At 43.9% G+C, this 14128-nt stretch overlaps 1 protein-coding gene across 3 annotated transcripts in view; it reads left to right on the top strand.

Moving 5' to 3' along the window:
* Positions 1 to 277: 277 nt before the first annotated feature.
* Positions 278 to 14128, top strand: part of AGK (acylglycerol kinase) — a 34592-nt gene continuing 20741 nt past the window's right edge. The window contains exons 1-3 of one of the 3 annotated variants that reach the window (XM_083462066.1): positions 286 to 586; positions 2674 to 2851; positions 12454 to 12493. In XM_083462066.1, the coding sequence (XP_083318192.1) occupies positions 2742 to 2851; positions 12454 to 12493 (150 nt within the window). In that variant the 5' untranslated portion in view covers positions 286 to 586; positions 2674 to 2741. Of the gene's footprint in view, positions 587 to 2673; positions 2852 to 12453; positions 12494 to 12553; positions 12727 to 14128 lie in introns of all 3 variants that reach the window. The other 2 variants (XM_083462067.1, XM_083462065.1) reach the window with 2 other exon arrangements.

Raw genomic sequence — 14128 nt, 5'->3', positions numbered from 1 at the left:
ATGTACATCCAGTCCCCCCACCCTTTTAAATTTCCTTTAAAAAAATTTGGGGCCCCCAAGCTATAGCTTGTTTAACCTATACGTAAATCCGGCACTGCACACACAAATGAATGAATGAATGAATGAATGAAACCATCGGGAGCCTGCGATCAACCCCGAACCACCCACGGATCTACCAGTGACAGGATCCCGACGTGGGCAGCAAAAGAGGTTCCCAGGGCATTTCTCGTCGGGGGTGGGTGGCTGGGTGTTTGCGTGCGCGCGGACTGCACTTATGAACAGTCCTCTCTCCGCGCCGCCTCCGTTCGGGACAGCGCCTTTTCTCTCGGGGAAGCGGCCCGCGCGGAACCAAGGCGAGGTGGCTCACTGTTTCCGCGGGAGGCGGCGGGAAAGGAGCCGCGCAGCGCCCGGAAGCGGGAGGCTTCTGCCCGGGAGAGGCTGCGAGAGGGAGACGGAGACCTCCTGCTTCTCTTTGCTTGCGGCAGCCTCGGCCCTGGCGGAGAAGGAGGAGCCACAAGGGAGCGCGGGGGCCGCGGAGCGGAGGCAGGCTAGCCGGCAGGCGACGAGAGGCGGCTCCACGCGTCAGGTGAGGCCGCACGTTTCAAGTCAGCCGAGGACCCGCGTTTCCCTCGTGTCCTGCCTTTCCTCCGAAGAGCTCGGGGCGTTTGGGGGTGGGTGGATTTACGTTTCAGCTAAACAAGCTATAGTTTAGGGCCCCACTGTATTGGGGCGACCAAAAAATTTAAAGGAAACAAAAAAAGATGCACATTTCCAAAATTTGAGATAAAAAAGAAAATAAATCCTACATACAGCAACAGTGGCAAATGGCTTTAGATACCTATTAGGTCCACAGATTACCATATATCACATATATATTCAACACAAAAACGGCGGCAATTTGTTGTTGACAGCTGGACATATAAAGGGCCCCATTACTTCCAATAGCTATGGGCCTGATCAAACCTAAATAATAATAATAATATTTTTTTATTTGTATCCCGCCCTCCCCGGCCATGTCCGGGCTCAGAGCGGCTAACATAAAATCCAGCCCTGGGTGTCCCCTTTTCTTTCAAAAAATGATCTTGGCATTTTGGAATATGCAGAAATGGGGAAACTTACCGGAAGAATAAGAAATCAAGTTAACATTATTTTGTTACAAACGAATGTTAAAATGGTTTATTGAATATGTACAGAAAATTATAAACAAATAAAAGCATTGGCAGGATTATTGTAATAACCTGCAGTTTTATACGAGTTTTATATTTAAAGAAGATGAATGAAGGAGTAAATTAAGTTTATTTGGATATGCAGAAGATATTTAAAACAAATTTAAGGAACTGCAGAAAGGGGGGGAGGGAGTCAAGTTTTGAAATGTCAAAATGATTGTTAAAATTAGTGAAATGTATAAACTTGGAAAGTATAATTAATGAAATGAAAACCACAAACAAAACAAAAAATGATCTTGGCAGCAGCAACGCTGCCAGATAGGCAGGGCAGAAGTGCTGTGTCCGTGACTATTTCTGCAGAACCTTAAAGACGAGGCGGTTTATTGTGGTGCAAGCCTTTGTGGACGGCAATCTGCGTCATCATGGAATCGTGGAGTTGGAAGGAAAGCATGAGGGTCAACTAGTCCAGCCTCAGGCAGCATCACCCATGGTCGGGGCAGATGAAAGTCCCAACAACAGATGGAGAGCTACAGGTTGCCCACCCACTGGCATAGACCATGTTAAGCATGTTGGTATAAAAGCAGCTTTCCTTGTTCCTAGGGTGCAATGATCAGAGTTCAAAAAATGCAGGGCAGAAAATCTGCAGATGGAATTGCTGCCTGACCATAATTTCAGCCTCATTGCTAGTTGCCACAGGGGCCCAACTGTAAAATACATTGCATGTCAGAAAGCTAGAGGAAATGTGATGTCTCTAAACATAATAATAATAATAATAATAATACATAAATATATATTTTTTTTGGGGGGGGGAGTGTCAATAATTTAACTTTCCATAATGTGTGTGTGTTTTAAAGAAAACCAGTAGCCTCCAAGGGAGGAACATTCTGTTCACATGCCCTCTCTTGTTGATACTAATTTGAAACAAACAAACAAAACGTTTCCTGTTTCAAGGGAAAGCCACTTGGCTCAGGCAAATTTAGATATGGTGCCAAAAGGTTCTTTTATGTATGTGTATATGTATATTTCCGAGTCGTTTAGCCTGAACTGCTAGAATCTTTGAAAATGAAAGGTGGCAATCTCTATTGTGGAGAAGCATGTTTGTTAACACTAAATTTGATAGCTAAATGGAGCCTCAGTGTTTGAGGAACACACACACACACACACACATACACACAGGATTCCATATTTTTAAATATTTTTTAATAAATTCAAATCCAGTACAGATATAAACTGGGACAAAGATCCACAGTTAAAAGGCTTGTTGAAAAAAGCCAGGTTTTCAGTATTGGAGACAATAGAGACGGCACTTATCTGACATGTAATTGGCAGTTCCAAAGTGTAGAAGTAGCATCAAGTTAAACTCAGGGAGGCATTTTTCTCATCCTTTAATATTTCCTGCCAGTATTTTATTAACAGGAAAGAAATAGATGTTTAGTGTTTAGTGAACGTTGCAACCATTTCCTTGTCTCAGGTGATATTCATCTTTTATTTACGGTTTACCACACAGATGCTCTTCCATGCTGTTTCTTTGCATCGGAGTCCCCTGTAAGGTCTGCTGCAGAGTAAAACATAAACATGGCCAAGGTTATCAAAATGTTTCACACACTCAGAAATCACTGGAAGAAGACCACTGCTGGGGCCTGCCTGCTCACCTGGGGAGGAAACTGGCTGTATGGAAAACACTGGTAATTATTTCATTGGATTGGATCCAAGCTAAGGCAGTTTAACTTGAGTTCTGTTGTTTTCAAGGGGAACTAAATTCAACTACCTGGATTGAACGCTTAATCTTTAAAATAATATTGGAATTTTTGGTAGGGTTTGGGTTTGTTCTTTGTTGGTTTTTTCCTAAACTAGAGTCCAGGGCAAAATATAAGTGACACATATATACTGTTCTCCTGATTATTTTTGCTTTGCCTTACCATAGCCTTTCCAGTTATGGGCTGCTTTCCTGATCAAAAACACTTCCAGACAGTTTTTCTTCCAGTGGTGGGGATGGTACATTGAATGTCCCTTGTGTGAAGAGATCAGGGGAAATTTTGGTTTGCAAATGGGTTAAGCACCCCTGTGCCTCTTATTTGATAAGATGTGAATTTTCTTGCTACTGCAGTGCACTAAAAACAAAGACCGTTGGGAGGCACTCCACAAGTTTGCAATTTTAAGGAAGAGGAAATTTATATGTGCATAAATTTGAAAATTAGTTGTAAAATAGTTTTAGCACTTGATCAGCGGGGGGCCACAGACTGGTTTTGTGCATCTATAAGTTGTGAGATACACAATTATTTCATATTCATTTCTTTGGTACTGATATGGCAAATTGCTATAATGAAATTGATAGATGTGTTTTAGATTAAATGAAACTGTCATGGACAGGATTGAACAGTTTCCCCCTGGATGCTTTAACGGCATAATTTTTTTCAGGTTTGCAAATAATAATAAAAACAAAAGCTCAGACAGTTTAATGGCACACTTTTTATCTGCTGCTAAACATGCTATGCTATGTAAGTCTACAACATAATGTGTTTTAAAATGCTACTAAGTGGTTCTGCTGGTTTGCTTCAAACTTGCAGTGGTAGTTTACTATGATATTAGATTATAAGGGGTTGGTTCACACAAAACTCTAAACCATGGTTTAGTATAAGGGTTGTCAACCATTTTAGAACTGTGGGCCCATTTGGATTTTTTAGGGAGTTCTATGGGTGTCACGCAGGTGGCGCTGTGGTCTAAACCGCAGAGCCTAGGGCTTACCGATCAGAAGGTCGGCAGTTCGAATCTCTGTGACGGGGTGAGCTCCCGTTGCTCGATCCCTGCTCCTGCCAACCTAGCAGTTCGAAAGCACGTCAAAGTGCAAGTAGATAAATAGGTACCTCTCAGGCGGGAAGGTAAACAGCGTTTCCGTGCGCTGCTCTGGTTCACCAGAAGTGGCTTATTCATGCTGGCCACATGACCTGGAACCTGTACGCCGGCTCCCTCAGCCAATAAAGCGAGATGAGTGCTGCAACCCCAGAGTTGTCAGCGACGGGACCTAATGGTCAGGGGCCCCTTTTCCTTTACTTTGGGTGTCACCACCTCTCATAACTTCTCTCCCCTCGACTGGATCGGGGCCACCCCACTCCCTGGAGAAACAGAGAGAGAAAGCATTCGGACATACTCACTTTTCCAAAGGATCTCGTTCCAGTGGAATTAATCAGCTTTTAAAAGCATGTAGAGCTGAAAGAGAAAGTGAAGAAGAGCATCAGTTATCTAACTTTGCCTTCAGTTCCAAGGGAGCAAAAACTCACCATCCTAACCACTGCATGGTCACTGCATGACCAATGGAAGAAAGCGAGGAGGGGGAGGCTGAGGTGTTGCATGAAGCCCATCATGGCAGCCCCTGGCATAAAGTATGTTGGCCTCAGCTGATCTCTCCAATCTCCCTGCATTGAACTACAGTGGTACCTCGGGTTAAGTACTTAATTCGTTCCGGAGGTCCGTTCTTAACCTGAAACTGTTCTTAACCTGAAGCACCACTTTAGCTAATGGGGCCTCCTGCTGCCACCGCGCCGCCAGAACACTATTTCTGTTCTTATCCTGAAGCAAAGTTCTTAACCTGAAGCATTATTTCTGGGTTAGTGGAGTCTGTAACCTGAAGCGTATGTAACCTGAGGTACCACTGTAGTCTGAATGGGGCCTCCAAAACGCTTTTGACTGATTGTGCTTGGAAGCCTCTCTGGGATCAAGAACTCTGGCATTGCAGCTTTTCCAATCACAGGGAGGCTTAATGTAATCTCTTAGAAGCTCTGTTTGGACCCTGCCACTCAATGAGGAAGACTGGGATGGATCAGGTAGGAAATGGGGTATTGGTGCTGGGAATGGCTTTTGCTGCCTGCCCTGTTCCCCAAAACACACAGTTTATGCCCTTATCACACACCCAAACCCCACTGAAATCAACCAAGCCAAACCACTTCAGGTTCAAACATACGCTGGAAAAAATGCAGTAAGAAAATATGAATACTTTACATCTAGGTGAAAGGCAGATGCTCACAAAGAGGGGGGAAAGAGAAAAGAGAGAGAGACAAAGAAGATCTGGTTTCTTAAGTCTTCCATGTAGATTCTGGCAGGACTCGCTGTAGAAGAGATTGGAAAACAGGAGGGCTTAATTGGCACCAGTTTCTTGAAAAGTGATCAAACAACAGAGCAGATGTGGTTTGCAAGTCAACAATGGTTTAAATTAATTTGGCTATATTTGCATTTCCCTGAAACTATATTAAATGTGCAAACAGGGATTAAAATTAAAGCTTCTTGCTACACGTTTTTAGAAATGGGTACAGTGGTTTAGGACCTTACGATGAATATTTCTTCCAGAGAAAGCAGAAATGGGAACAGTAATTGGAAAGGAATTTCTTGCATTTTCTTGTAATAATACTTACGCTCCTAACTTTCTGAATGAAATAAGGCGGTTGCTGCTTTTACAAACTGAAATGAACCAAGAAAACACACCCAGCCACCCACACTATACATGTTAATGAGCTAGGACCCTCCTCACCCACTGCATGGAGAGACAGAGGAAAAAGCGGAGGTTTAAGCAAGGTTTGGGTAGAGTGAGAAGGTAGTTGAGAAAGGCTTTTGACTTTGTGTTGTACCCAAACTCCACTATTTCTCCTTGTTAAACATTTTTTTCTTTTCTGTTTAAAGACCCCCCAATGTTCATCCCTTCCTGGGGTATTCCAACCTCTCCCATTACCTTGCCACTACTTTTCTCCTTTCATCATAATAATACTACTAATTTTTTATTATTATTTATACCCCGCCCATCTGGCTGGGTTTCCCCAGCCACTCTGGGCGACTTCCAACAAAATATTAAAATATAATAGTTCTGTGTCTGTCCCTTCTGGCTTCCATGTCACAGGCTCTTTTTTTTTACCTTATTCAACCTACCTTTTTTTGTTCCCCTACCCCACCCAGACTTTATGCAAATCCAGGATTGTGATGCAGCGCACCCAGTCTTTCCAGTGGGGTGCTGCACGATGATGGCCTAGTGCAAATATAATACAGAGAGAAATGTAGAACCGTACATCTGAAATATTAAGCTTTTTGAATCTTGCTCAACAAGGTAGAGTAGACTATATGTACATAGCCTAGCAACTGTGTTTTGGTCGTTGCTGATACTGGAGGCTGAATTACTATGCTTGAGGCACTCTTGACTAGACTTATATAGTGTCCTTTTATAGCAGATTAAAGGTTTAGTGAAATCTTGTCCCTTTTTTTCCTGACATAGTTGGAGCTTCTGATGCAAAGGGTGCTGCTTTAGCTCAACATTTCTTCAGATTAGCCTTTGACTTCCTGGAATTAGCTGTCTCAGGCATTGCTTGTTCATTTGCCACTGAGGAGGACTTCTTCTGGGGGGAGTGCAGAGATCTGGTGCCAAAACCGGCTCCAATTAGCTCTTACTTATTCTTGAATAGCAAAACCCTGGGCTTTGGCTGCGGAATTTGAAGGTCTTATTATTTTGAGCAGCATTACAGGCATACGGTGCCTGCTGTCTTATACAATTCAAAAATGAAAATTCCTGGAGCTGCTGTTTGCCCCATGATACCTGCAAGTTTTCCTCATGGGGCAAATAGCAGCTTCACTGGGGAGAGGATTTTAATGGAGGACTACGGTCTGATGCAAAAGGGTTACATCCCAGTGCCGTGATCCCAGTCCTCTTTGGCCCCTCTCTGGGTGACGTCTGATTATTTTTTAAATCACAGGAGATGCTCAGCATGGGTCTCCTGAATCGCATACAGTAGTGGCACACTTTTCTAAATAAAAATTGAAGGCACGCTGGAGGAATCGCAGGCATTCAAAGTGAGGCAACGAGTGCATCACAGCACCAAGTATGACTGAATTATTCCTCATGCAGCAGTACAACAGAATTGCTTGACCTGACAGGTGACTGATTGGAAAGTGGCAGGAACCTTTACTTTTATAAGCACACCCTAGTTTATAGTTTGGGAATTGCCAAATTAAAAGAGTGTCGGTTACGATGCTTTTGCAATCCCTTAGTAATACTGGGCAGCAGTTTGCTAAAGACAGCCTACTAGTCACAAGAAAAATGCATGCTGTTCTAGTGTATCTGCATCTAGGTTGGACAACAAAAATGTACCATGCATTTGATTATGTATTGATTATGCTGTAGAAAATGTTGTCACAGCATCAGGGGTCCCAAAGAAAGGCAGCCTGATTGCCTTGAGATTCAGGCATGTTTGTAATAATTGGTTGGTGTTTTGCTGGATGGTATGTATATTGAGAAGGGACGCGGGTGATGCTGTGGGTTAAACCACAGAGCCTAGGGCTTGCCGATCAGAAGGTCGGCGGTTCGAATCCCCGGACGGGGTGAGCTCCCGTTGCTCGGTCCCTGCTCCTGCCAACCTAGTAGTTTGAAAGCACATCAAAGTGCAAGTAGATAAATATGTACCACTCTGGCAGGAAGGTAAACAGCGTTTCCATGCGCTGCTCTGCTTTGCGAGACGCGGCTTAGTCATGCTGGCCACATGACCCGCCAGCTCCCTCGGCCAATAAAGTGAGATGAGCGCCACAACCCCAGAGTCGGTCATGACTGGACCTAATGGTCAGGGTTCCTTTTACCTTTATTTATATTGAGGGTGGGACAATCTAGAACATCTGGAATCTAGAAATTGCCAGGAAATCCAATCTACAGAGAAAATCTCTCTCTCTCTCTCTCTCTCTCTCTCTCTCTCACACACACACACACAGAGAGAGGGGGGGGAGAGAGAGCGCGTACATGTAATCAAGAAACCACCCTACATGCAGATTTACTGGCATAATAGTGATAATGAGCTGACTTTTTACTTTGGAATAATCTAGCATCATTGTTGATGGGTGATTGCCTGATAAAGGGCAATTGCCTGCTATAAAGGAATGTGCCTAAGTGGGACTGAAACCACCTATTTCTGTGTGCACAGTCTCGCAGACTGGCTAGTAACCTTCTAGTAGCTGTTAGATTTCAGGACTCAGAGTTGGGGTCAGCAATGCCTATTTTTATGCTTGCTTCTGTACCCTTTAATACCTGCCTGAGTCCTACATTTCTAAATAAAAGCAGTTGTGTGGTGGCACCAAAGGTCTCTTACTCAGAGGATACTTGCCATGTTTAGGCTGCCTTGGACGTCCAACCATTTGGGGGAAGGAATGGCTTGAAACAATAGACTTGTGAACCAACTTTTCTGTTTCTGATCACCCACAGCCTCTGCTATTTGTTCTTCTGTCCAGTGCACAGCAGAGTGTGGCTGTTTCATTTGGAATCACACTGGATTTTAAAAGGTTTAGGCACCATTCATCTTACAAAGGGGCCAACTCTTTATTAAGCATTGGGCAGCTTTAGGTTCCACCGAAAAATATGCCCAGAAGAAGTCTACTGAAGTATTTCTTTTTCTGCTCTGCCTTGGTGATTGTGGTCTATCCTGGGCAGCTGAAAGAGGAATTGGATCTGTATTGATTCTGGTTTGGTTACCTAAGTAAACAGAGGAATCCTCCTGATTTATCTCTGCCAATTTTACCGGCTCACCAAGCCTGCCTAGTTATTTGGAAAATAATTGTGAAATTGGATAGCAGAGAAGCAGCATTTCATTAGCTGGAAATAGCTGAGCTTTGAATTTGTTTTTTGCCCTATGTGTAGCAGCGATTGCAAGCCCTGAAGAAAAGCTGTGGCTGTAATTGCTTCACACTTTACCTGTGATTATTGTCATTGTGATAGCAGAAGCCCATTGGCTTTTCGAGGTGATGATAGCTCAGCCAGCTGGTAAATTCACAATCATGTTAGCTGCCCTCACTTTGCTGCTAATTGGGAGCTTATTGCATTAGATGCCATTCCTCTTAGTATATAATAGAGAAGATTCTCCAGACACTGTCCTGGTTCTCTCTTGGATGCCAAGGGAAAACCTTATTTGCCCAGATCTGTTAAGCTCATGCTTTAATTGTGTTTATTTTTATGATGGACTTACCCTAACTACTCCAATTTGCTACTGATGTAGTTATCGTATGTGGGATTGCTTTTTATGTCTATATGCTGCTATGAGAGCTGGGCTGAAGAGTGGCTAATATATCAATAAATAAAATAATAGTAAATGAATTGACTAGATTGGCTGGAAGTGCAAAATCCATGCAAGCAGGAGCATTTATGGACCTACCCCTTCCTTCCTGCATGGATGGGGATTGTCTTCATGTCCTGTTTCCGAGCTTCCCATAGACATCTGGTCGACCGGCCACAGTATAGAACAGGATCCTGGAATCCAACAAGGCTATTATTATGGTCTTTATAAGATGTGGCACCCAAAGCTGATGGTTGAGGTTTTGGATCTCTGGATCTGGACCAGAACTACACAATTGCAACTGGAGTTTCCAAAGGCAGAGAACCCTTTTGCAATGTTTTGTATGTACAATCCTATTTCCCTTCATGGATTTCATTTCATATGGATTGGTGTAATTTGGACACAATCCAGATAAATCAGGTGATTGTGTGTGTGTGTGTGTACGTACTCTAGGTGACTTATTTAGTAAGACTAATGGAAATAAATGGGACTCAAGAGCCCTAGCTTTCAGCAGGCTGTGCTTGCCACTTGCTGACCTGCAAGGCGAAGTTAAAATAATTAACATCCCTGAGCCCACCCATTCTTCACAACCTTGTCTCAAAGGTCAGTGCTGTGACTTCTAACCTTGAGACTGGTGCTAGTCCAACTTCAGCATCCTCTGTAAAGCTTCTCTTTCTCCTGACATTGAGGAACACCAAACGATTATAGCAGGAAGTCCATGAAAACAGTTGACGTGGATGCATTCATTGCATTCCTGTTGCCCTACCACTGCGCATCATCAGCCAAGACTTACTTTCCTTAGGCTTTGCTAGCTGATCAGATACTTAGCAGGTTCGATGGGGAATCTTATAATAAGAATGGTCTCTCTCGTGTTTGCTTCAAAGCTATCACATGCTGGGGGTGGGGAGAGGTGCTGAGAATTTTGCCCTTATAATAAATACATGTTTGTTTGCGGTGCCTCTCTGTACATGGGTAGATAAGATGGAGTAGGGCTGTCCAATTCATTTCGGCACTAGAGTTGGTTTTTAAGTAGTACTTAGTAAAAATTACTGCAATTAGTCAATAGCCTGCCATTCTTGTAAAAAAAGAAAGAAAAAATGTTCCTGTTGCTTAACACACATGATTTATTCCTTTGAATGTGAAGAGCAAACATTATGTTAAGGGGAGCGCTACTGCCTCTAAGGAAAACTTTGATAAATATTCCAATTAGGCATGAATTGGAGTAATATATTATTTATGCGTTCTCTCGCTTAGGAAGCTTATTTCTGTTTGTCCCATTATTTTCACTAAAGGTTTCCTATTGACAGAGTTTCTCTCGCTCCTTAGTTTGAATTTCTCCAGATTGATTCTTCATCTAAAATCAATTTTCTGTAACGTGAGAAAAGCTACCGTGGCAGTAAATGCTGGTAAGGCAGAACGAGTTACATGGCTTTAAAAAGTGGAATAAGTAGAGAAAGGGGGGGGAGTCTGCGAGCGAGTTGTGCTGGAATGAGCCCCGTAAATTGCTGCGTATTAAACAAAAATGTGCAGCATATCATCAGAGCGGAATTGAAAGGAGTGCTGCCTGCCCCTTTTGGCACCAGGAGCCAAGGAGAGCACTGCCCTGCTGTAAACCAAGTGAGTGCCCATTTGCCCTCTGGCCTCCTCCTCCCTGACCCCAGCCACTCTGAGCTGCAGGCAGGCAGGCAGGCACCTCTTGGGCTTTTACCAGCTTGGCCCTTAATCCTTGAGAGATGAAAGCCGCAAACCCAGAACGCTTCAGGCTGCACAAATCAGAACAGGGATGCCACTTCCACAGAGAGAGGTGCTTCCAAAAGTTGACTTTCCTATCGTCGTTCTTCACCCTTGAACTACATAGCACTTCAAGCCCCATTTTAATGACTACACGGAGAGTTATCTTTGGAAAAGATGGCTAAGTGGAGCAAAGAGAAGCAGCGAGTTTCCATTTATTTGTTTAATACGTTTACCGTATTTTTTGCCCCATAGGACGCACTTTTCCCCCTCCAAAAATGAAGGGGAAGTGTGTGTGCGTCCTATGGGGCGAATGCAGGCTTTCGCTGAAGCCTGGAGAGCGAGAGGCATCGGTGCGCACCGACCCCTCTCGCTCTCCAGGCTTCAGGAAGCTATCCGCAAGCTTTGCAAGCCCGGCGGGAGGTCCCGCGGGCTCACAAAGCTTGCGGGCAGCAGCCTGCAGCCCGAAGCACGGGGCGCCCTCCGGAGGCTGCTCCGTGCTTCGGGCGGGTGTGCGCAAGCCTCGCGCGCCCGGCGGGAGGTCCCACCAAGCACGCGAGGCTTGGGGCGGCAGCCTGAAGCACGAGGAGCCCTCCGGAGGGCGCCCCATGCTTCGGGCGGTTGTGCGCATGTTTCTGTTCTTATCCTGAAGCAAAGTTCTTAACCTGAAGCTCTATTTCTGGGTTAGCAGAGTGTGTAACCTGAAGCGTATGTAACCTGAAGCGTACGTAACCTGAGGTACCACTGTATTCTCTTGTAGGCAACCTTCTGGGGACCCCATGTGGGCAGGGCCAGAGGTCTTTACTGATTCCCTGCCATGACACCATCTTGCCATGTCAGGTGTTTTTTTCACTTATTCCTGAGACTTGCAGAGTGGGCACATTTTATATTATGGCAACTCAAAAAATAGTCAGGTCCTTGCCACCAAGGCAAGGAACATACAATTTAGACAATGAGGGAAAACAGCAAACAGGATGGGGAGACAAGCAGGGAGGGAAGGATATTGGCAAGTGCAGGTGTACGTTCTTGGTAATTTGATGACTATATGCACTTCATTGGTAGTGCTGCAGCTAACATGGTGCTTCTGTCAGAAAAAGGAATAATTTGGCCACTGATGTGCTAGCAGGCTGGGCAGTTGGTTAATTCCACTCACAAGTTAGACTGGAGGAATTTTGGTCAGTAACTTGCTGTTTATACAATGGTGCGGTTCAGTTTGGTCAATTAAATAATCTCATTGCGGGTGGAATCTGGCTCTTTGGTAATGAAGACATGGTCCAAGAAGTGACGAAAGCTAAGGTGGCGTCAAAACGTTGACATTTAAATAGTTATGTGTTTTTGACAAGTAGCCCCTTTGGAAAGTTTGGTCTGTGTTTTGTGTGCCAAAGCAGTAGAAGTAGGTATTTTTAAATGTGTGTTTCCATCTATTTATCCCTCCCCTCAACTTGTGCTATCTAAAACACTGTTCTTTTTCTTCTTCCTCCTCCTGATAGCGATAACCTGCTAAGGAGAGCTGCGTGCCAAGAAGCCCAGGTAATACCATTTAACAAGATCAAATTAGATTAAAATCCTCTCCTTATCTCTCTTGTGCAGGATTCTGGAGATTCTCCCAGCAGGTCTCCTCTACGTGACTAGCCTGCCAAAGGGACTCTCTGTATTCTTCTGCTCAAATACCAGAAGACACTTCCCCCCTTTGCACCTAATTGCGCCTCAGTTCAGTGCCATCACAAATTATTCATGAGCATCACGAAAGTGGAATATATTCAGTAAGAGTTTGGGAAACTTGATTACCTGTATTGCTTTTGTTAGGTAAACTTGTGGGCCAGCAGTGACAGGACTGAAAATTCTGGAGATTGAAATCGCATTTCATCAACTGGCAGAATGGAGAGCAACTAGCATGTAGCTTTTCTTATTCTGATTGGACCTGGTACTCTGGTACCTATACAAAAAGGCAGGACCAAAACGTTCCAACGAAGCAGGAAAAACCAAATTGATTTTATTATTATTGGAGGGCACTCTTTGTAGTCCCAAACGCTCTTGAAGTTCGGCTGGCCCTGAGGGAACAAGCCTTTAATATGTCAGAGGTTCGGCAGAAGCATCCTGCTCATTTAGACGTCTTCTAAAAACTATATTATTTAGACAGGCCTTTCAAACCTAAGATTCTTTGCCAACCAGCTCTTAGTGATGTATTTGATACTTTTATTGTAATACTGTGTTCTTAATCTATTACTGCCTTATGATATTTATGCAAAAGTGCAGTTTTTTTTTAAAAAAAGAAAAAGCAAACAGATACTTGAAATCATGTTTTCCCCTCCTCGTTATAAATTTTCATAAACACCCAATTGTGCCTTTTATGTGGAGTACCCTCCCCCCGTTTTTTATTTGTAGTTTCTCTGGCCAAAGATTTATGGCCATCTCATTGGCCATTGGGAAATAAAATACTTCGGATTCTGTCTGAAATTTGTGTCTCTTGTATTTTGCTGAACTGGATATGCTCATCCAAATAGATGTGCATATTCATTTTGGCAAACACAAACTTTTAAAATACTCCTTATTTTTAAAACTTTTAAAATACTCCTTATTATGTTCCCAGTAGTATATTGCAGCACTGTAACATGGAAACTGCCCTTCTTTGTGGTCTGAAAATGAAACTTATACTTCGGGGGAGTTTATTGGGATGTGAAATTCAAAGGGGTGAAATAGTTTTTATGGCAAGGAGCAACGGAGGCCTGCTTTGCGCATGCAAATCCACGCTTGATGTTGCAGTCGTGCGAATAACACTTGAAAGGTGGCGTCACAGATGTAGCACCACGGTCATACTGGCTGTGCTTGCAGATCTCAATAAACCAGGGTCACTGGCTTAGTCGGAATGAGTGCACGTTGCTTGATTGCTCCCACTTTGCTTCTCCCCTGGCTTGAGCAACAGAAACAAACCACCAAGCCATAGTGAAGCTTGACTTCCTGCCGTGTCCAAACCTGGAATCTTGTTCTGCTCCCTCACAAGCCGGGATCGCTTGTGTTCTAGCCATGGTGGCTATGTTCTATATCTATTGTCAGAACCAGTGTGTCTCTGAATACCAGTTGCTGGCAGTCACAGATGGGGAGGGCACTGTTGCACTTAACTCTGCTTCTCCTTAACATCTGCAGGTGAGGCAATAGATGTGCTGG

This window comes from Podarcis liolepis, assembly GCF_965112155.1.
Source record: "Podarcis liolepis genome assembly, chromosome: 10".
NCBI classification, from domain to species: domain Eukaryota; kingdom Metazoa; phylum Chordata; class Lepidosauria; order Squamata; family Lacertidae; genus Podarcis; species Podarcis liolepis.
The sequence above is the reverse complement of the archived record's forward strand: the minus strand, read 5'-3'. Positions and strand labels throughout refer to the sequence as shown.